Source organism: Suricata suricatta, chromosome 10 (genome assembly GCF_006229205.1).
Source record: "Suricata suricatta isolate VVHF042 chromosome 10, meerkat_22Aug2017_6uvM2_HiC, whole genome shotgun sequence".
Lineage (NCBI taxonomy): Eukaryota > Metazoa > Chordata > Mammalia > Carnivora > Herpestidae > Suricata > Suricata suricatta.
The window spans coordinates 44,802,319-44,825,461 of NC_043709.1; the positions used below are offsets into that span (position 1 = coordinate 44,802,319).

Below are 23,143 nucleotides of genomic sequence, written 5' to 3' on the forward strand. Positions count from 1 at the left end.
TTTCCAGACTTTTTTCTGTGGTTAATTTCAAGTTTCATAGCATTGTGATCTGAAAGTGTGCATGGTATGATCTCTATTCGTTTATACTTATGGAGGGCTGCTTTATGCCCCAGTATGTGATCAATCTTGGAGAGTGTGCCATGTGCACTTGAAAAGAAGATGAATTTCCTATCTTCAGGATGCAGAGTTCTAAATATATCTATCAGTTCCATCTGTTCCAACGTGTCATTCAGGTCCATTGTTTCTTTAGTGATTTTCTGTCTGGTTGATCTATCCATTGCTGTCAGTGGAGTATTAAAGTCCCCTGCAATTAGCACATTTTTGTCAATAAGATTGTTTCTTTCTGTGATTAATTGTTTTATGTATTTGGGTGCTCCAGAATTTGGTGTGTAGATATTTATAGTTGTTAGCTCTTCCTGATGGAGAGGTCCTGTAATTATGATATAATGTCCTTCTTCATCTCTTGTTACTGCCTTTACTTTAAAGTCCAGTTTGTCTGATATAAGTATGGCTACTCCGGCTTTCCTTTGGTTTCCAGTCACATGATAGATATTTCTCCATCCCTTTACTTTCAACCTGAAGGTGTCATCCGGTCAAAAATGAGTCTCTTGTAGACAGCAAATAGATAGGTTTTGTTTTTTTATCCATTCTGCTACCCTGTGTCGTTTGGTTGGAGCATTCAGTCCATTTACATTCAGTGTTATTATTGAAAAATGTGGATTTAGAGTCATTGTGTTCTCCCTAGAATTCATCTTTATAGTGGTGTCTCTGGCACCTTGTATTCTTTGCAACATTTCCCTCATAGAGTCCCTCTTAGGATTTCTTGTAGGGCTGGTTGGTGGTAATGAATTCTCTCAATTTTTGTTTATTTGGGCACACTTTTATCTCTCCTATTTTGAATGACAGGCTTGCTGGATAAAGGATTCTTGGCTGCATGTTTGTTCTGTTCATCACATTGAAGATTTCCTGCCATTCCTTCCTGGCCTGCCAAGTTTCAGATAGGTCTGTAACCACTCTGATAGGTTTCCCTTTGTACGTGAGGGCCCTTTTCTCCCTAGCTGCTTTCAGAATTCTCTCTTTATCTTTATATTTTGCCAGTTTCACTATGATATGTTGTGCTGAAGGCCGATTCAAGTTACGTCTTTAGGGGGTTCTTTGTGCCTCTTGAATTTGAATGTCTATTTCTTTTCCCAGATTGGGGAAATTCTCAGTTATAATTTGGTCTAATATCCCTTCTGGACCTTTCTCTCTGTCTTCCTCTTCAGGAATTCCTATGATACAGATGTTGTTCCATTTGATTGTATCACTCAGGTTTCAAATTCTCTTTTCCTGCTCCTGGATTAATTTCTCTCTCTTTTTTTCAGCTTCCTCTCTCACTATAACTATATCTTCTAATTCACCTATTCTCTCTGCCTCATCAATCCTTAGGTGGCTGCCTCCAGTTTGTTATTCACCTCATCTTTAGTCTTTTTTAACTAATCACACCTATTTTCAAAGTGCCTAGTCATTGTCTCAGTTGATTCTTTGATGCTTTTCTCAACCCCAGCGATTAATTTTATGAGAAGTTTTTTAAATTTTTGATCCAGTATGTTGTCTAGATCTGCCTTGAGCAGTTCTGTGGCTGTGACTTCCTCCTGGAGGTTCTTCAGGGGAACGTTCCTTCGTTTTGTCATTTTTGCTAGTTTTCTGTCTCTTTTCACCTTTAGAAAGCTCATTGTGCACTGTGCACCTTTTAGTATTTCTCTGTTAAAAGAGGCTTATTGACTTTCCAGGGCCTGTCGTTTCAGGAAATATTCTTTTAATGGTTTCTCAGTTTCTCATGTTGTGCCTTTGAATGTTTTATTTCCCTACTCAGCAATATTTGGGACTTGCCATTGAGCACACTTTGGCTTATTTCTTGGTGTAGCCCTAAGAAGGAAAACAGACAGACAAACACAGAGGGAACAGTAACACACAAATGCACAGACATATCAAACAAACACATTAAAAGGGGGAAAGAAAAGAACGAAAATGGAGAGGAAAAAGACAAAAAGAAGTGAAGAAGAAAAGAAAAGAAAAAAAAGAAAAAAATAAAGGGGGTCAGAGACAACAAAGGACAGTGGACAGTCTAAAAGTGTATGACCAGTTGAGGGGAGAGGTAGGGATGAGATATAGGAGAATATATCTGGATTGCAAGAAGGTAAAAAAAGGGAGAAAGGAGAAAGGAAAATAAGGAGTAAAAAGTTTTAAAAATTTAAGTAAAAAAAAAAGGTAATAATCATAAAAAATAAGTCCAAAAAAAAGAAGAAAAAAAGAAAAAGAAAAAAAATTATAAGAAAAAAAAGAAGCAGCAGCTCCTGCTCGTGGATAGGCGTGATTTGGCGTGATAGGTGTCGGAGACTGCTCTCAGAGGCTCCACTTTGGTGTCTGCAGAGATTAGATAGGCAGCACACCAGGCTCAGCTGGAACTATGCACTGTAGGCCACTATGATGAGTCTGATCTCCTTGTGCCACAGTTGAGCGGAGTTGTATTTTCCAGGCCCGCCTAGGTTCAAAGTTCCAGTCCTTGCACTTTTATGCCACCACAGATGAGATGTATTTGCTTTGGTGGCTGGCTTCTTAGGGGGAAGAATCAGTTTGTCTTGGCTCAGGCAGGGATTTTGGCTGCCCCTGCCTGAGGCGAGATGCACAGCAGGAGGTGAAGTGCACAGCAGGAGGTGAAGTGCGTGCTGTCACAGACCCAACCCCCAGCCGGGATCGTGATTGCGTTGGGGGAGGAATGAGTGCGCAGCTGTTGCTGGAGGCGCCGGGAGCTGCTGGAAGTGAGCTGGGAGCTCCTGCAGCCTGAGCACGCTGGGAGCTCCTGCAGCCTGAGCACGCGCTCAGGCCTCCACTGCCACCAACTCCTTGCCAGGATCGCGCAGAGGTGGGGGCTGTTTTTTCCCTGTTGGCACCCGGGATTCAGGATTCACGCAGCCAATGCTGGGGGCAAGATGCGCTGTGGAAATGAGGTGCGTGCTCCCACTTCCAAAACCGAGGTCAAAGTGAGCGCCCCTGACACCCGCTGCTGCTGCTATGGCCACTGACTCCCCACCGAGATGGCGCTGGGCTGGAAGCTGTTCCTTCCCTTGCGCCACCTGGGTTTGGGATTTGGGCTACCCAGCAGTTATTTATGGAGTGAGCTTCTCTCTCCAAGCGCGGTTAAGCATTCTTTACCTCTTCCCCAGAGACAGTATTATGAGCGTGTTCCGTCTCTCTGTCTCTTCCCTTTGTCTCTCAGGCTCCGCGCACTTGCCTCGTGTTGGGCTGGGGCTCCCACCTCCCCTGCCCTTCTCAGGCTGGCCCATTTTCCAATCTCCCCAGTTTGCACTCACTCACTCACTCAGGTATCCTTGAGGTTCTCTTCCTTCTGGAGTACGTATTTTCTCCTTCTGCTCTTGCAGATGAGAGTAATGTCCTTCTCAGTTCGATCGATGGGGCAGATGAAGTTTACAGAGCTCCCTTCCTTTCCGCCATCTTGGCTCCTCCGCTCGACTGACATGTTTTTTAACTGAGAACTTTTTTCATTCCATATCCCCAATTCCATGAGAACAGGGTATAGTTTATTTTGTTCATAGCAGAAAACTTGATAATTCACACAATAGGTAATGATAAGTGGGCACTGAAAAATAGTTCTGAATAATTTGCCACTCTCTCACTGAGTCTAGATTATTGTTCACAGAGACTTTTCTCTGACTTCCATATTCCATGGTTTCTCTTGTTTTCATCTTCTTCTCTTTATCCTTTTGCTATATATTCCAGGCAATCTCCTGACTTTGCCATATATGCCAGTGGCTGTGTTTTCTGCACTGTCATTTCCATTCTTTACTGCTTAAAAGACTTTTATCCTGCTCCTGAATTTTCAACTTTTTATATTCTTTTCTTCTTCATCTCAGTCTGATACCTTTTCATCTTACATTGCTGTGTTTTTGCTTCATTTTGATTTTTTTGTAATCCAATTTTGTTAAACAGACTTTTTAACAACATATTTTTTGACCACCTTAACCATTATCTATTTTTACTATTGTGGTAAAGTTGACATTCAATGTGTATTAGTTTCAAGTGTACAACATAGTGATTCAACCGTCCTATACATTACTCCATGCTCACCAGGATAAGCATAGTCACCACTGTCACCATACAGTGTTATTACAATATCATTGCCTATATTGCTTGTGCTTCTGTAACTTGTTTATTTTATAAATGGAAGTTGGTACCTCTTAATCTTCTTCACCTTTCTCTATATTTATGAATCTGCTTCTGTTTGTTTCTTTGTTCATTTGTTTTGCTTTTTAGATTCCACATATAATTGAAATTATATGCTATTTGTCTTTCTCTGATTTATTTCATTTAGCATAATACACTCTAGGTCCATCTGTGTTATTGCAAATGGCACGATTTAATTCTTTTTTATGGCTGAGTAATATTTCACAGTGTATATACACCATCTTCTTTGTCCATTCATCTATAGATGGACACTGAGGTTGCTTCCATATCATGGCTATTATAAATAATTTTGCAATAAACATAGGTATGTATGCCTTTTCGAATTAGTGTTTTCATTTTCCTCAGGTAATTACCCAGAAGTGTTACCAACATATTTTGAGAACAGTAGACAAATATTTTTAAATTTTTCCTGAAATACATTCTCAAAGGTATTTATATTCTCCGTAATTTCAGATTATTTCTTTCTTAATTTAATTTTTCTGTTTGTTAATTCTTTAACAAAAATATATATATTTAGATTCTGTATCTTTCCAGTAGATTTCAAATATAGAGATGGCTAGAATTAAAGGAATTTTGAAAGAAAAGGAAAGACTTAGCCTTAGAACTAGAGTGAATATGATTGAAAAGTGCCAAGAAAGCCCTCTCCCCTAAAATATCACTTCTTCAGCTAATGGATTTCAGATATTAAACAAAGGAGTTCAGTAGGCCTAAAGCTTTTTAACATGCAGACATTATCAGTACTGTGATTACATACAATGGTTTAAGTCACCTCTTGATGTGCATTAACTTATCAAGTCACTTCCTGAGAACAGACTTGAAGAAATACAAGGGCATCTAGTGTCTTTTTTTTTTTTTAAGTTTATTTACTTTGAGAAAGAGAGAGCAGAGGAGGGGCAGAGAGAAAGGGAAAGAGAATCCCAAGCAGGCTCCGCACTGTCAGTGTGGAGCCCAACACAAGGCTCAAACTCAATGAACCATGAAATCATTACCTGAACCAAAACCAAGAGCTGGCCACTTAACCAACTGAGTCATGCAGGCACCCCAAGGACATCTAGGGTCTGTGGGAATTGGAGAAGAAGAGTCAGCATCAAGAGAAGAAAAAAATATCAAATATTATGCTGTATGCCTTAAACTATACAATGTTATATGTCCCTTACATCTCAATAAAACTAGGAAAGACAAAATAATCTTTTAAAAAATTTTAAATAGGGGTGCCTGAGTGGCTCAGTCAGTTGAGTGTCTGACTCTTGTTTTCAGCTCAGGTCATAAACTCATGGTTCTTGAGTTCAAGCCCTACATTGGGCTCTGAGCTTACAGCTCGGAGCCTGCTTGGATTTCTCTCACTCTTGCCCTTTGTCTTTCCCCAGCTTGAGCTTTCCCTTCCCTTTCTCAAAATAAATAAATAAACATAAAAAAAATTCTCTTCCTCTGCCCCATCCTTTGCTTGCACAATCTCTCCCTCTCTTTAAAATATAAGTAAGTAATAAATAAAAAGAGGAAAATTTTTAAATAAAAATAGAAAGGAAAAACATTAAAAAAAAGAAATTTGAGGATGAAAAGACAAATTCTACTCTCTCCCAATTCAGTCTGTGGAGGGTCCCAGCTAAGTCAGCTCAATTCCTTTAAAAGTTTGAAAATGACAGTCTTACCATTTCTGAAGTGATTAGCCATTCTAGAAAGGGTTCTGAGAATGGAGAAGACTAATATGTTTTCTTTTTCCTACATGCCTTAAAAATTAAAAGGGGAGAGGTACCTAGGTGGCTCAGTTGGTTAAGTGCCCAGCTTCTGCTCAGGTCATGATCTTGTGGTTCATGAGTTTGAGCCCTGCATCAGGCTCTGTCCTGACAGCTCAGAGCCTGGATCCTGCTTCAGATTCCGTGTGTGTCTCTCTATGTCTCTCCACACTTGCACTCTATCTCTCTCTGTCTCCCTGTCTATTTTTCTCTGTCTGTCTCTCTCTCCCTTTCTCTCTTTCCAAAAATAAATAAACATTAAAATTCTTTTTTAAAAAATCAAAAGGGGGAAAGGTAAGAAATGAAATTCTGGTTATCCAAATTATTCTTTGATAAGTGCCCCACATTTAAATTTTTCAAGAAGTTACCAGATATTCAAATTAATACATGGCTAGCGTGGATATTTATAAGAAATTACAATTGATATCATAACCATTTTTTCATTCATAGTTTACAAGATTTTCTTCTCCCATGTTGGACTGGACGCAGATCTCTGTTTCTGTAAATGTCATCAGCCCATATATCATGGCTATCCTATTAGCCTTCCATCTCAGTCATTTTTGAGTGAAGATTTGCCTGTGATCCAACTGACATCTGGCACTTTTATAAAATTAGCCAAGTTGTCTTTTGAATATATATTTGAAGAATAGATCCATTAACACATTTGTTTAACAACTAGAAATACCAACTATATCCTTTTGGGGGAAAAATCTCAATATAATAAAACTGAGAAATCATTCTGAAAGGTTTTGATTAGTTGTATGATCACTGAACCTTCATTTTAGTTGGTCTTCTGGGTTGGGTTAGAAGAGATTATATTTTGTTGTTTAGTGTGAAAAAATATGACAGCAAGACTTTATATCTCCTTCTATAGATTCTTTACAGATTAAAAGAAAAGTTTCAGTTTTCCTTGCGACAAGATAAAGAGAAAAATCAGGAGATCCACCTATCACCCATTGCATTACAGCCATCACAGTCTGAGGCAAAGACAGTCAACAGCATGGTCCAGCCCGAGCAAGCCCCAAGGGTGCTGAATGTGGTTGTGGACCCTCAAGGCCGATACACTCCTGAGATCAAAGCTACCAACGCTGTCTGCCCTTCTCCTTTCAAAATGAAGCCCATAGGACTTCAGGAGAGGTAAGAGCTTTTCCATATTCCCCTACACGTTTACCTTTTTTTTTAAGATCATTCACCAATTAAAAATGATAGAACCAGAGATGATCAGCATATTGGATTTAAAATTGCTCACTGCCATTTTGCTATGTTACAAAGAATCTAACTATGTTACAAAAATATTTTAGTTATGTCAGATTCCATTTAGCTAATGGAAACCCAAGCCGCCGTTATGGTCAACTACAGGACAGCTTCTATAATCATTTACTGAGTACATTTGAGGCCTCTGATGTAACATAACTCTATATCCTTTAATTGTCAACAAAACTCTAGTAGGTAGAAGGACTAGGAATAAACAAGGTATTTCCTATCACTTTAAGTCCACATTGTTTGAAATGAAGTGGGATCATTATCACAAATCTTTTTTTTTTAAGTTTTATTTATTTATTTTGAGAGAGTATGAGGAGGGGAGGGGCAGAGAGAAAGGGAGAGAGAGAGACACACACACACACACGCACACACACACAAAGAGAGACAGAGAGAGAGAGAGAAAGAGAATCTCAAGTAGGTTCCATACTGTCTTCACAGAGCCTTGAAGGGCAGCTTGAACTCACAGATCATAACCTGGGCCAAAATCAAGAGTTGGACACCCAGGCACCCACAAATCATTTTTATAAGGTTTTCCATCTGCTTCTTCTGAGCAAACAGTAAATCTCAAAATCCATAATACTGTTTTTGTTGCCTTACATGCATCTATGATGTACTTACACTGACACATTCTCACTTAAAGCAAAGCCAACATATGAAAACCAGGGTATGCAAGCTCCATAAAGGAGTTAACTCTTTACTTCCCCAAAAACATTAAGTAAAGCTTTCCTATAGTATTTCTTAAAATAAGAAGCTTCCTGTTTATATTTAAAGTATGAATGGGGCACTTGGGTGGCTCAATCAGCTAAGCATACGATTCACGATTTCAGCTCAGGTCATGATTCCAGGGTTGTGGGATCGAGTCCCCCATTGGACCCTGTGATGAGAGTGGAGACTACTTAGGATTCTATCTCTCTTTCTCTCTCTTCCTCTGCCCCATTCCCCCATTCATTCCTTTTATATTTCCCTTTATCTCTCTCCTAACAACAACCAAAAAATGTTTGATATTATATCCAACACTGCATGTGAGGATAGTAGGGGACCTGAGAGGCTCTGAAGGTACAACTCCCGTGGTTCATTCTCCTCCTCTTATTTTCTATCTTCATTTACTTGTATCTTATTCTTCATTTTCTATCACTGTCCTTTTTGTTGCCTTAGGTTTTCAGATCACATCTCTCTATATATTTCCCTTAACACACACACACACACACACACACACACACACACACACACACACACCACATCCCTTCAGAAAATATAAAAACTTCAGAAGACCAAAGGGGTCATTCAACTTTTTTGAAATATTGTCAAAGAAATGAATTAAGTAGGAAGAAAAGGATTTGTTGCAGGGATCTCTAAAGTCCTATAAAGGGAGAACACTTCAACTCCATAACAGAAAAAAATCAGAGAGCAATCAAGTCTTCCTTCCTTCCTCATACCCCCAAATACTTGTTGGTCTCCAGATGTATCCATGTGGGCCTCCAGGTACCATTTTCTTAGTCGGGCGCCACAGCCCTGCTGTCTACGCTGTAGACAAGATGGAACTTTCTCCCTGAGACTAACCAGGACTCAGATCTGGATTCCAGACCCAGCTCTGCCCATTGCTGGCTTGAGGGCCTTCATGTGTGCCATTCACCTATCTGGGCCTTACTTTCTTTACCTGTAACATGAAGGGGCTACACTTGACTTCTTTGCTTACTTCAGATGCTTTTGCTTTTGTCACTGAAATTCATTTTATCCATTGATTTGCTTCAAAGTGAAACCTCAAAGCAGGTATCTGAGTATTAGAGATGAACCAGGATGGCAGAAGAGATCTGCTCCCGTGACAGCAGTAAGGTGGTCATTTTCTACAGATGATTTAAAGTGATAATAAAACTACTTGAAAGTCAGACTAACTTTTATTATCATGTACTGCCAGTTCTAAGCAAGGCCAGTGGTGAAGTCCTCCAGGAAGTATCTGTTGCCAGAATCTTGCCTTTTGTCAGCCACTGGCTGGGCATGTTTGAATTTCAAACAGCATAAGGTTAACTATGCCTTTATTAAGTGAAGCGAATGTTTGAGAAGGGAGGGTACAGGGATGGTGTCTTACTCACCTTTATGGTCCACATGGGGACTCTAGCAGAGCATTTGTGTAATCAGTGTCAGATGGATTCCCTGCCACCTGGTCTACAAACTCCCCCTCATCCCCACCCATCTCCGCCCACTTCCTTCCCACCTCAGAGGAGGAGAAAGCTCTTCTGTCCACAAAGGCTCGGTCAGTCGCTCCCACCCCTTAGATCAGTCCATCAATTTTCCTTCTCTGTTTTCAACTGTGCCTTCTTTGCTAATGCTGCCCCTTCAGCATAGATGCTCTTGTACCACAGAAATTGCTTTAACCCAATTCCTTCTCTGGTTCTTGTCTCTCCTTCCTTTCTCAGAGGAGTGTCTTATTAATAGAGTGGAGTGTATTTATTGGCCTCATTAATCTTTTTCAAACTTTAATCCTTGCTATTTGCACACTTGCCAAATTTATCAGTGGCCAAACCACCAAATCTAAAGCACATATTTCATTTCTTTTCTCATCTAGCACCAATGTCTACTTCATTTCTAAAACTTTCTCTTCCTTTGGCCTCCAAGACATTGTCCTTCTGAGTGGCCACCATTAGGTTCCCACATAGCTTCCTTTCTCCCTTAGCTTTCAAGTTCCATCAGAGAGGCCGATTTGACCTTGAGGCACTGCTTTAAGAGCTATCTGTGTGAAAGGTAGCAAGAGAAGAGGTGGTTGTGGTTGGATTACTTGAGGAGGTGGGTCCAAGGTGAGGAGAGGGAGTGGGGAGTAGGAAGGACACCTGGAGGGAAATTCAAGTGTCATTTCCTTCTGGAAGCCATTCCAAGCTGCCTGTACTCCCTTCTCCTTTTTCCTCTAGCCCAACTTACCAACACTACTCATTCCAGCTTCCTGTCCTGGCCCCCCTCTACTTTAGCTCCATAACCTGTTTGCACACAGTATTTACAGCACTTCTCAAGTATAGACAAAACCAATGTATCTTGCCCATAGACTAGGCTTCTTAAGGACACATACATGGTTTAATGGTCTCTTTGTCTCTTACATGTAGAACATAATTCCTGAAAAGCAAAAGCTCCTGGAAATAAATGCTTGCGTGAATGAATGAATGATCAGTGTTATAATGAATAACTCACAGGTGGGCTTCCAGTAGTTGTAGGAAAGCACGTTGCTTTTCCCATGACCCCTTCTTCCTCTATTCTCACCCCATTTTTTCTGCCATAATTCCCGGTGAAGATGGTGTAGTGATGTTTCAAGAGTGGTAAGATATGACAGATGTACAGTGTTCCGGGCGGTCAGGAAACATTTCTGAGAGCTTTAAAAGCTTTAAAACTCAATTTATGCTTTTGTGTTCTAATGGTGTCTTTAAAAACAGACTTGTGTTTTATATTCCTCTATCTCCTGATCCTGAAGTGAAATAATAATCCTTTCTTTATTGCATGGAAGTCTGGCTTCATTAAAATCACCATGAGACCACAGAGGCTGAACTCTGAGTTACTTGTCCCCAAAATGTTTTGGGTCATGCCATATAAATCTCTCATCTCTGATGGAGAGAATCTATTCCTGTGACATTATTCATAATAAAGTATAATTTAAAAAAATTTTTTATGTCTTTTATTTATTTTTGAGGGACAGAGAGAGACAGCGCGAGCAGGGGAGGGTCAGAGAGAGAGGGAGACACAGAATCCGCAGCAGGCTCCAGGCTCTGGGCTAGCTGTCAGCACAGAGCCCGATGCGGGGCTCGAACCCACGAACGTGAGATCATGACCTGAGCTGAAGCCGGCCACTCAACTGACTGAGCCACCCAGGCGCCCCTAATTTTTTTTAAATTTATTTTTGATACAGAGAGAGACAGAGCATGAGAGGGGGAGGGGCAGAGAGAGAAGGAGACACAGAACCGGAAACAGGCTCCAGGCTCCGAACTAGCTGTCAGCACAGAGCCTGACACGAGGCTTGAACCCACGAACGTGAGATCTGACCTGAGCCGAAGTCGGAGGCCCAGCCGACTGAGCCACCCAGGTGCCCCACCCCTAATTTTAAAAATAATAAATAAGTAAAAGAAAACATAGAGACTAAATGTATATGCTTTACCTGAACCCAAAGACTATTTCCTGAAAATTGTGAAGATAAAGGACTAGCTTCCACCTAGTCCCCATATCATATTGATTCTTGCTCCTCGCATTTTCTCATTATTGATTTCTCTTTTTGTAACCATCACCCTGGGCCCAGATCTCATTAATTCTTATTTGAATTACTGTGTCTTGTGATCCTAAGAATGATACCAGGACTAGCATGTGTTATATATTTCACTTTATTTATAATCTCCTCTGCCTGATCTAATCCTCTTCTCTCCTTCTTTAATTCATTCCGTACACTCTTCAGATTTATTTTGCTGTAACAATATTTGCATTGTAACAGTACTGCTGTGTAAAAATCCTCAAAAGTTCCCCTGTGCCTACAAGCTAAGGCGCAGACCAGCTTGCTGGGCCTCAGAGGTCCTGACTATTGGACCCTGATCCTTCTTTCCAAATCTGTTTGCCGCTACTCCCAAAATACACCTTCCATTCAATCTAGTCTGTTCTCCATTGTGCTGTGTTCCTGTGTACATTTGCATCTTTGTTCACCTGGTCCCTCTTCTCTCTTCTTCTGTCTATCTCTGGTCTCCAAATCCCAGTCCAACCTTATCTCCTACCATTGTCTGGGCCACTTATCCACACCCACAGGGATTCTTAACGACCCTGAATTCTCACATGCACTGCTCCTCTAGCAGTGATTTTCATTAAAGAATAATTATTCAGAAAGGCTCAAGATGCCTTTGTGTCTCCCATGGCTCTTGTGACCCTGGTACACTATAAACACTAGAAAAATATCATGGACTTTATTAATTAATGTGCCTTTGCATCTGGAGGTCTCATATATTTCCAAAAAACTTCCACAAGAACAAATAGCCAAATGATAAATGACAGGGCTAAGTCTCTATGCTAATGTTGCTTCTGACATTCACTAAATAAGTGATTCAACAAGTTGATTGAGTTCTTTGTTTCTGCAAAGGACAAAATAGGCAAGATAGGTCCTTTTTTCAAAGGACACAATAAAATTAACAATCATGAGGCACCTGGGTGGCTCAGTCGGTTGAGCATTCAACTCTTGATTTCAGCTCAAGTAGGGTCCCAAGGTTTGTGGGATCAAGCCCCACATCAGGCTCTGTGCTGACAGCCAGGAGCCTACTTGGATTTTTCTCTCACCCTCTCTCTGCCCCTCCCCTGCTCACATGCTTGCATGCACTCTCTCTCTCAAAATAAGTGATTAAACATTTTTTTTAAATTAACAATCAATATAAAATGGCATTTGACCTTTGAGAAGGAAAAGGAAATCTAGTATTCTTTCTGGGTTTTTTTCCCCCTGTGATCCCATTCCACGAGTCTGTTCTAACTCAGCTACATTTTTGAACTCAAGAAAGTTGAAACTTTTGTTTTTAACTGAATTGACAGGGTTGAGCCTGCCATTTGACATCATAAATATTTTTTATTTTATGGTTTTCATAAATGTATTTTAAACCATCAATTGACTTAGTGTTTCTCATCATATTGATAAATCTATGTGTATAAATTTTGCCATTTAATGTAATCTAACAACTATCAGTCATCTTAAGTCTGTTCTCATCTAACAGATGAGTTCATTTCCCATGTGAGTCCATGAATTGAAGAGGTGCATTCAGAGGCCTGCCCCACACCAACTGCATATGAAACCTGGAACTCATTTGCTCCCCTCTAAGGAGGAGAATAGCACGTGCCTTGCACATGTGATAGTTCAGCTGAACAACAAAGGTCACACGCTGACACAGCGCGAGGCCAGAGCTGGCCCCTGTTCCCTCTTCTCTTGTCCCATCCCAGCTCTCCTCAAATTCCCCACTTGTCACTGTATCAAACCAGGTTCTAAATGTCCAGTAACCAAAAGATCACATTCGGACCCTATAATGATACATTTCCTTCACTTGGGAAAATGCAGAATTGGTAAATACAGATTCCTACAAATTTCTTCTTTATGCTACTGTATGACTAACAGCCAATTTTATGGACAGGAAATTACCAGGCAGACAGGTAGATTCACACTGGTTTTAAATTTTACTTTCCATTAGAAATAAAAGTAAACAAGGACAGTTAAGGAACAGTCCCGAAAGGGCGTCTCGCTGTGAGAGGACACCCTCACTCCTCCTGAGCTGTTTTCCTCATGATCAGTTAATGGGCCAATAGGAATGTGGCATTAATGGAGGTTTTCTACCCCGACTGGGGCCTCCACAGGCCCCCAGAGGTGGCCAAACCTATAACGAATGAACGTGCTCTAACTTTTCTTTAACTCGACCATGATACGGTTTCTTTTGGGTGTCCATAAATGTGCAGATGATGATGTAACATCTAGCTAAGTAACTTTAAAGGGTTTTTAAGAACGCCTGCATGGCTCAGTAGACAGGCTCCAGGCTCTGAGCTAGCTGTCAGCATAGAGTCGGACATGGGGCTCGAACCCACAAACCATGAGATCATGATCTGAGCGGAAGCCAGAACTCAACCAACTGAGCCACCCAGGCGCCCCATAAACAAGTTTTTAAAAACAAGGTTCTTTAGGCTGAGCCTGGGAAATTTCCATCGAAGCTAAAAAGATGCCTGCAGCAGCAGAAGCAATGGAAACATGGGCCTGGCCAAGAAAATGCTGAGGATTTTACATCTAAACTAAATGTTTCATTTACAGTGATTTCCTCTAGGCAAGCTGGAATGTTCTGACTTCTGTCCCCTGCTCTCCCCAGTGGAGAAACACTCCAGTGCTCAAAAACTTTGACTTCAAAGATATCTAACTGCTCCTCAACTAATCTCCCTTTGGGAAATATAAGGAAAGGAAAGAGTACAGAATAGACACAACTGAATGTCACAACAGAAGGTATAACATTTACAAATACAAAAATACTCTGGAAATTAAAATCAGTATTCATGAAATAGACCTATCATTTCTGTCTAGTAAAACTAAGACCCTGAATCTTCTCTTTTCGGTGTTAAGTGAGAAAAGCATAGTCTGTGAGGAGGAATCTTGTCCAATGATTTATTGAGGCGATGCTCTCAGGAGAAGCCTGAAGGAAAGTAGGGATCTCAGCCTGTTCAGACAGGAAGCTCTGGAGCATGAGTGGCACCTCATGAATACTTGTGCTACCTCAGGGCAAATGGGTGGTCATCTGTACCCCTTGTCAATCAACTGTTCAGTTCAGGCCATCCTGGGAAAAGTGGAGGCATAACTTTGTAGGCACTTCTGGCCTAGGCCACTCCCATCAGCCGAGGGTGATTCTCTAGAGAAGTGGCAGCTGTGTGCCATTCACGGCCTATACGCCCAGCAGTGGGGGAGGGGGAGGGAGGGACAGCAGCCTGGCAAAGGTGATCTGGGTGGGGCGCCAACGACATCACTACCACTGGTCAAAGGTGATGACGCTAGTTACAGCAGAGCTAGGTTCATACTCCAGGCTTCCTTGATCTTGCCTGTGACACACAGAGAGCCTCCCTCAAAGAAGCAGCAGTTATTCTGATGGCATCGATGGCCCAGCACCACCCAACACTGTCTATCAACCACGACTCATTCTTTTTCAGTCTGACAATATGGGAATCAGAACATAATACGTAACAAACAACCATTTAGAAGTTAATCCTGATTTAACTCCAGGTAACATCGATCAAAACAATTCAATCAGTTATTGACACTTTACATGTATTATTTCACTTAACCCTCACAAGGGACTTATTTGCCCCTCCTTATGGTGAGGAGCTGACTACTCAGAGAGACTAAATTACTGGCCAGATAACGTGTAGGTGTCCTGGGGTTGTGAGAGTGACAAATAGAATTTGAACCCAAGCCACCTGGCTCCAGATGCTGTACTCCTAACAAGTACTATCTTGGAGTGTTGGGGGAGCACATTTCTATATTCTATGGAAAATAAGTAAAAAATAGGTTACAAACCAATGTACGTACTTAGTAGGCATATTATGGAGTGTCTTAGCAAATTCCTCTGAGCAAATTTAATGCTTGGCTTTCTGAAAGTTCTTCAGATTCTAAACAAGTGGAGATCAATTTTGTGAGGTAGATTCAAAACGCTCGAAGTGGAGGGTGCCTGCTCACTGCCAGTCTCTCAGGCTTCCCGCCATCTGGTTGTCCCCATTCTAGAAGCCCAGGGGTAATCCAATATCCACTGCATATCATCACTATGTTCTACTTCCTTCCAGCTGATTCAGTCGATACAATCTTAAGCTTTCCTTAGTTTTGATTATCACATCCTTATAAAGGATATCCAGAGTTGGGGAAGCCTTGGAAATATGCACAAGTCCTTTGTTTACAGTGAACATCAAGCTGTTCTCCTCTTTATTTGCAGGATAGACATGGGTGAATTTTTATGGAGGTGTATTGGGTTCTGTAGGGTTAGAAAAAAAAGGAACTTTAAAGTGTTCCTTATTAAAAACAAAACAAAACAAAACCCACTGAGATTAAGAAAACGAAGGCCAACGTTTCAAAATCTGCCTAAAAATTAACAGCACATGATGAGACAAAAGATAATAGTGCTTAATGAAAGAAATGGCAGAGGATACAACCCAGGGACAGAAGAACAAAAGCCAAGATAGATTTTGAAGAAATTAAAAGTGGGGGAAAACTGACCACCCCTCATTGGCAAGCACACACCTAACTTGTCTCCAAGCAGACTGAAATGTTTGAGCCTTCATGGCTGAATGAATCCTAGGAGTATAGACCCAAAAGTGGCTGTACGAGCCTGTTTCCTCTCCCCACCTTCCCTTTCCCTGGGCGACCCTTGTAGAATCACAGGAGTAAGTGCCATTGGGTCCTCCTCCGTGTGTCCTCCCTCAGACCACCAGGTCCTGAGATTCCAGCAGAAAGAACTGCTCAGCATGCCATCCCGACCCATCTTTCAACACCCGTTAACTTGCAGTCTGATCCTGCACACTGGCTTCCAGCTTTAGTTGGCGGTCTCCATTTCTACTCCCATGATAGGGGGAAAAGCCCAATTCTTTTCTGAGAACTCTTAGAGCCATTCTGTAGACTATGACCTATTTTTAGAGAAAATTATGCTTACTCCCCCTGGCTGCCTAATGTTAGCATTTCTATAAAGTTCTCCCGTTGTCTTGATCCTAAAGAAGAGGTTGCTGTAGTATGTTGTCAGGTTCACTGATTCCTTTACCTGTGATCGATCAAATTAAATTTTTGCTATTGAAAGTAAATGCAGAGCTTTTTCAAATAAGATTTCAAGTCTTTGTTAGGGGACCATGTTCCCGATCAGATTGACAGAATTAGGTGAAATGGCCTTTTTTTGTGGAAGCATTTTAATCAGGGCAGGCACAGATGATTCCCAGAGTACGTTTTCTTCCTATTTTGAGAAAGACCAGCTCTGAATGTTTGTACTGTGTCAGGAGATTTTTGCCTCTGGAGTTCTTTGAAATGTGTAACAGCTCACGGTTCCACTATGAGCGTGTTCTGGACTCAAAGAAAGTGAGTTTCCACTGTGTTCTCATCAGATTTTCCCAACATGACTTCTATAGCAAAATAGTAAAAAAATTGCAGATCACCCACAGCAGGTGACTCTAGCAAAATTATTTTTCAAGTGATGGATTTGTTATTGTTGTTGTTTTCCCTGCACATATGTTACAAACGTTAAAATGTCATTGGCATTCAGTAATGCTTCTTGATTATCTGGATGTAATTTAAACGTGGTGGGAGGGCTGCGTTCTTGGACGCGTTCCGAAGCCTGCCTAGATGGAACCTATCTGATCGCAGGATGTGCAAATAGTGCCCTCTAGTGGAGAACTGCATGTTGAAGCCATTCTTAACTAGTCTAAACTAGGGAAAGGAAACTGGTGGTTGTTTTTGTAAAAAAAAAAAAAAAAAAAAGAAAAAGAAAAGAAATCCATGACTGTAATGTCCTCTTTGGCAGGTGAAACATAATCTTTTTTGACAGGTAGTTTAGAAAAAGGTCCCAGTGTAGCGATGAAAGAGCTGTAATTTGAGAAATAACAAATTGCTGTGAACACTTTGAAATATGATGTGCTATCAATGCTTGTCATCCGATCGTTTTCATTTCTCACTCAATCCACAAGTAATTTTGAAGACAATGGGTCAAATGAAATTATTTTTGCCTGTTATGTATTATAAAATATAAATCCTCTCAGTCAGGAGCTAATTTTTATTCTACATCAGAGGTTTGAACATGAGCCTCAATGATGCTTCCTTTCTCCAGGTCCCCCCAGTCTGCCTGCCAATCCTCATACCCCTCCTTTTCTCTCTTGATTCTGATTATCCCACATGGTGGTGTCTATAACACAATGCCGGACACCTACTACATATTCCACCAATATTTGTTAAGTTTCAGTATGAAAAAAAAAAGGAACAAGTCCTTAAAATTTGGTTAATTTTATGGAAAGAACTACTTCAAAAACAAAGCAAAACAGATGATCCCCATGCTCTCCCCTCTGGCCTCCAGACGTTGGTCTCTGGTGCTGGCATTGCCTGGCCCCCAACCACCACGAGGGGAGAGTCTGGGCTGCTGTCCGTCATGTCCTTGATATCACACTGCACCACGGAGCTGTAAGGGGGGCTTATAAAAACCTTTATTCCCTGCTCTGAATACGGTTTCCTCAATGATTAGTTTTATTCTTATGTTTTATTTGCCATTGCAATCCTTAGGTAGACTAAGGATTCTGAGAAGCAAATTGGATTTTAACTCCACTTTAATCAATAATGATGGAAGAAATGATTAAGTGCTAAAGGGCCCACTACAGTGAATACATAAAAAGAATGGCAAAGACCTACGGTAACCTAAAAGAATACACCTCAAATGTGGACCCTTAGCTACGCTAAGTCTCCAGTGGTTGCTCAACACTGCTCAGTAATCTGTTGCTTTTTCAGTCGCCTCTTTCTCACTGCCCCAGGCAGTTGTTCCAAATCTGTACTGTGCTCCTTAAATTTCCCTTCCTCCATCCCATCCACAGAATAAACACAGACATCTGGGAATAAACTACCTCTACATCACTTTTACCTTCCCTGATTCCACAAATACCTCCTTCCTCCCTCCTTCTCTCTCTCTCTCTCTCTCTCTCTCTCTCTCTCTCTCTATCTCCCTCCCTCTCTATCTCTCTCCCTCCCTCTCTCTCACCATATATACCAATCAAATCTCCTAAGAACTCATTTATCTAATGAGTTTTTATTCTACATCAGAGGTTTGCATAAGGAAGCATCATTTATCTATGCTTCCTTACTTCCTAGTTCCACACATATAATAGGGAATCTTAAATTTTTGACTGAAAAATACAAAGTTAACCTTACCAGCCAGAGTTAGCCTTGCTCAACTATTTCAGCTCTGAAATGTCCATTTAGTTCTAGAAAGTCCTGGGACATGGAAAACTTCTCACTTGTCACTTCATTCCTGGGTATTTCATTTCTCCAAACACTTTATGTGACCAATGAGTTTTAAAGTCTATTATCTCTGCTCAGTTTAATGTATGTCTTATAAAATGAAAGAATTCTATCCTAAACCTGTAACTACAGCACAGATATGCATCAAGAAACGTGGGCATGAAACCTCCTGCAGTTGAATGATCTCGTATATATAAAACAGTGGTTTAGAAATCTAAACAGAGATCTCAAATAACACAATTATAGATTTTTCCAGGCAAGAAAAGACTTCATCTTTGAACATCCGGTAGAGCTTTTATAGGTTACTATCCTTATTCTTGTCTTTACTCTTCAAACTGCATTTTAAAAATTCACTCTTCTTTTTAAATACTTATAAAACTTTTACAGAGGGAAAATTCTTCCATACAATTTCTTGATACAAGTGATCTTTATCATCTTGACCATAGCAATGATGACTTGATTTTCCATCACTGTTTTGTAGAAGAGAGTATTTATTTCATTTTCTAAACCAGCCTTTACATTGTATTATTTCAACTTTAAAAGTGTTTTTATTGCCCACTCCATCCTCATAGTTCATGTAGAGTTAAATGTATTGGAAACAGAAATTAATAGGAAACAAAACAATAGAAGCAGCTTCTATCCTGGCCAAAAAGTGTGTGACAGAGGGCTTCGGTGCTAAAGCAGTTCAGAGTAGAATGAATGTGCTTCTGGTTCAATGGGTGAGAATCAAAGAATGTAAGAGGGGCGTCTGGATGTCTCAGTTGGTTAGGCTTCCGACTTCAGCTCAGGTCATGTTCTCACAGCTCGTGAGTTCCAGCCCCGCATCGGGCTCTGTGCTGACAGCTCAGGGCCTGGAGTCTGTGTCAGATTCTGTGTCTCCCTCTCTCTCTCTGCCCGCCTCCCACGTGCTCGCGCGCGCGCGCTCTCTCTCTCTCTCTCTCTCTCTCTCTCTCTCTCTCTCTCTCTCTCTCCCTCTCTCTCAAAAATAAACAAACACACACACAAAAGAATATAAGCAATAAAGCATTATGCATATGCCAGGCTTGGGGGCGGGGAAGATCTCATATATTTTGTTATTTGGGCAGATTGAGTCTAAGAGCTTGGTTGATTGGTATTTTGGAAGCATACACACAGAAATATTATTGGAGTAATAATACAAAGAGATATTATTGGAATAGTTAATCCTTATTAAATGTGAAATTCTTGAGAGCAATGAGGGACATGTTTAGCAAATATTATTTAAGAAGTGGTGACCCAAAGATTCCTAATTTCTAATTTAAATATATCCTACTAGATATGACCTGTAGGGGGTGCACTGAAACAACAATATGCTTTCAAAGTGAAAATCCAAGCCCCTCTGTGTGTGAGAAATTCTTAAGCTTGGTTTTGCAGCCTCTACAGTGATACCAGTAAACTCTAGGCGGGGTGGGGGAGGGGGACGTGTCTCAGGAAATCTTTAGTATGGTGTCAATAAGAGTCTCCCTAAAGTAGGTTTAATTGTCATTCAGTACTTTTATCCCTCTAGGAGTGAGAGGATAGAATGTCAAGATCCTAAAAATAGTAATAATAATTAAAATAATGAAACATGGCCTGGGGTGCCTGGGTGGCTCAGTCAGTTAAACAACCAACTCCTTTTTTTTTTTTAATAGTTTATTATCAAATTGGTTTCCATACAACACCCAGTGCTCTTCCCCATAAGTGCCCTCCTCCATCACCACCATCTCTTTTCCCCCCTCCCCTTTCCCCTTCAACCCTCAGTTCGTTTTCAGTATTCAATAGTCTCTCAAGTTTTTTTTTTTTTTAGTCTCTCAAGTTTTACATCCCTCTCCCCAACTCTCTTTCCCTCTTCCCCTCCCCCTGGTCCTCCATTAGGTTTCTCCTGTTTTCCTGTTAGACCTATGAGTGCAAACATATGGTATCTGTCCTTCTCTGCCTGACTTATTTTGCTTAGCATGACACCCTCGAGGTCCATCCACTTTCCTACAAACGGCCAGATTTCATTCTTTCTCATTGCCATGTAGTACCCCATTGTGTATATATACCACATCTTCTTGATCCACTCATCAGGTGATGGACATTTAGGCTCTTTCCATGTTTTGGCTATTTAAACAACCAACTTCTGACTTCAGCTCAGGTCATTATCTCTCGGTTCTTGAGATCGAGCCCTGCCTTGGGTTCTGTGCTTATGGTGCTGAGCCTGCTTAGGATTCTCTCTCCCTTTCTCTGCCCCTCCCCCACTTAGTGCATGCTCTCCTCTCTCTCTCAATAAATAAACTTTAGGGGCGCCTGGGTGACACAGTCAGGTAAGTATCTGGCTTCGGCTCAGGTCTTCATCTCACGGTTTGTGGGTTCCAGCCCCACGTTGGGCTCTGTGCTGACAGCTCAGAGCCTAGAGCCTGCTTCAGATTCTGTGTCTCCCTCCCTCTCTGACCCTTCCCTGCTCACACGATCTCTGTCTCTCAAAAATAAATAAAAACCATAAAAATAAATAAAAATAAATAAACTTTAAAATAATAATAATAATTTTTTAAAACATGGCTTAAACATGGTTATTTGACCCCACACTTTTTTTTTCTAAATCATCATTATTCTTCCAAATACTAAACTGTAATTCAGTAAACTAAATTATAGACTCCTTTGGTTGTGGATATCTTAACACCTTTAGTATTCTTATTGCCTATTGAGGTGCCTGGGGCACATCAGACCTTAATAAATACTTAATCCCTCCCCTCATTCCTCCTTGGTGGCAGTGACCTTAATGGACATGCTGATAGTCTAGAAATAGATGGTGGTAATATGTTAGAACTAGTGGCTTCTTCCAAAGTCAAACATGCAGCAGTTGAAAGTTGAAAGGACACTTAGAGCAATGGCTCCCAAACCTATTTTCACATCATACTCCCCCAGGGAAACTTGGTAACATTTCTAAATATTCTCCTAGATAGAAACATTTCTGGATAGAAATTTTTTTCCTGTATAGACTGAATTTCTAGGTAGAAAATATTCTAGAATCCAACTCAAAAGTTTAGCCTTGATTGTCTGGGGGAAGCGTTGAGGAGCTAGATATAGATATAGAGATAAAGATAGAGATAGAGATATGGTAGATATATATTGGTATATACATATGTATTTTAAATCTATGCATATATTTAAATGCATACATATAATCAAAAATATATTTAACTGCCTGTGTATGCTCCCATATACTTAGAATACTATATTTTATATTTCTGTATTTAGTTACTCGCATTTGAGAACCACAGTCTTAGGGTCCTGGCCTGAGTCCCAAGGTCGTTCCTGTGGCCAAGCAGCTAGCGGCAGAGCCTCTGGTGTGAAAGGAGTGGTCACATCCCTTACCGGAAGCGGAGCCCAAAACTGAAACAGCTTGTCAATTGCAAAGCTGGAAACTTCTCCAATAATTGTCTAAAATCCATTTCACTTTCGACCCCAACAGCTAGTCCAACAGCTCTTACGCGCTTACTTAACACAAGGTTCCTGAAGATGGGTTTATTACCAAAATTATTAGGATCACAAGATCCTAATGGGACACTGGAAGACAACCCCTTAGTGTTTTACTAATGAAGGAACTGAGACCATTAGCCACCTTATTTACAGAGAACCAATCCTCTGGGAACTGTCTGTCAGCACTGGGTTATTCAGCCATACAATTGTAGTTGGATTGGTCACTAGCAGTAGATTATTCCATATTTCAATCTAAATTGGTGGTTTCCAACTGTGTCCCCGCAAGGCCTTGGGTGAGAGTTGGGCTGGTGAGACCTGCCCTTCTCACTCTTCATGAGCCTGGCTCTCCCTAACTTGTTCTGCTTATTGGCCTTGCAAGAAAGGCTTTCTTTTTTTTCTTAACCAAGAACCCCTAATTTTGAGAAGAATTTTAAGACCACGCTTGTTTCCTCTGGTGGGCTTGCTCAGGATAAACTGTTTCAGAATCAGAGCCTGAGGAGACACACGGGTTGCATGATGTTCTGGTACATATGTCTTTCTCATGCTTCAGCAGTTTTGTGCAGATCACATCCATTACCCTGTTTGGAAGCATTTTTATTTTTTTAAGAGAGAGAGAGAGCATGAGACAGGAGAAGAGCAGAGGGAGAGAGAAAAAGAGAGAGAGAATCCTAAGTAGTCTCCATGCTCACCACAGAGTCCAATGAGGGACTCGATCTCATAACACTGGGATCATGACCTGAGCTGTAATGAAAAGATCCTCACTCGACCGGCTAGGCCCCCCAGGAAGCATTTTTCATGAGACTCTTTTATTTTTTTTTAATGTTTTTTATTTATTTTTGAGAGACAGAGAGAGACAGCGCAAGCAGGGGAGGGTCAGAGAAAGAAGGAGAATCTGAAGCAGGCTCCGGGCTCTGAGCTAGCTGTCAGCACAGAGCCCGATGCAGGGCTCGAA

General features: G+C 40.9%; 1 protein-coding gene across 1 annotated transcript in view; it reads left to right on the forward strand.

Annotated features, from left to right (window-relative positions):
• Positions 1 to 23,143, forward strand: part of PTPRR (protein tyrosine phosphatase receptor type R) — a 240,837-nt gene that overhangs the window by 140,336 nt on the left and 77,358 nt on the right. Inside the window, exon 6 of the mRNA XM_029955453.1 lies at positions 6,853 to 7,115. Within this exon, the coding sequence (XP_029811313.1) occupies positions 6,853 to 7,115 (263 nt within the window). The remainder of the gene's footprint in view (positions 1 to 6,852; positions 7,116 to 23,143) is intronic.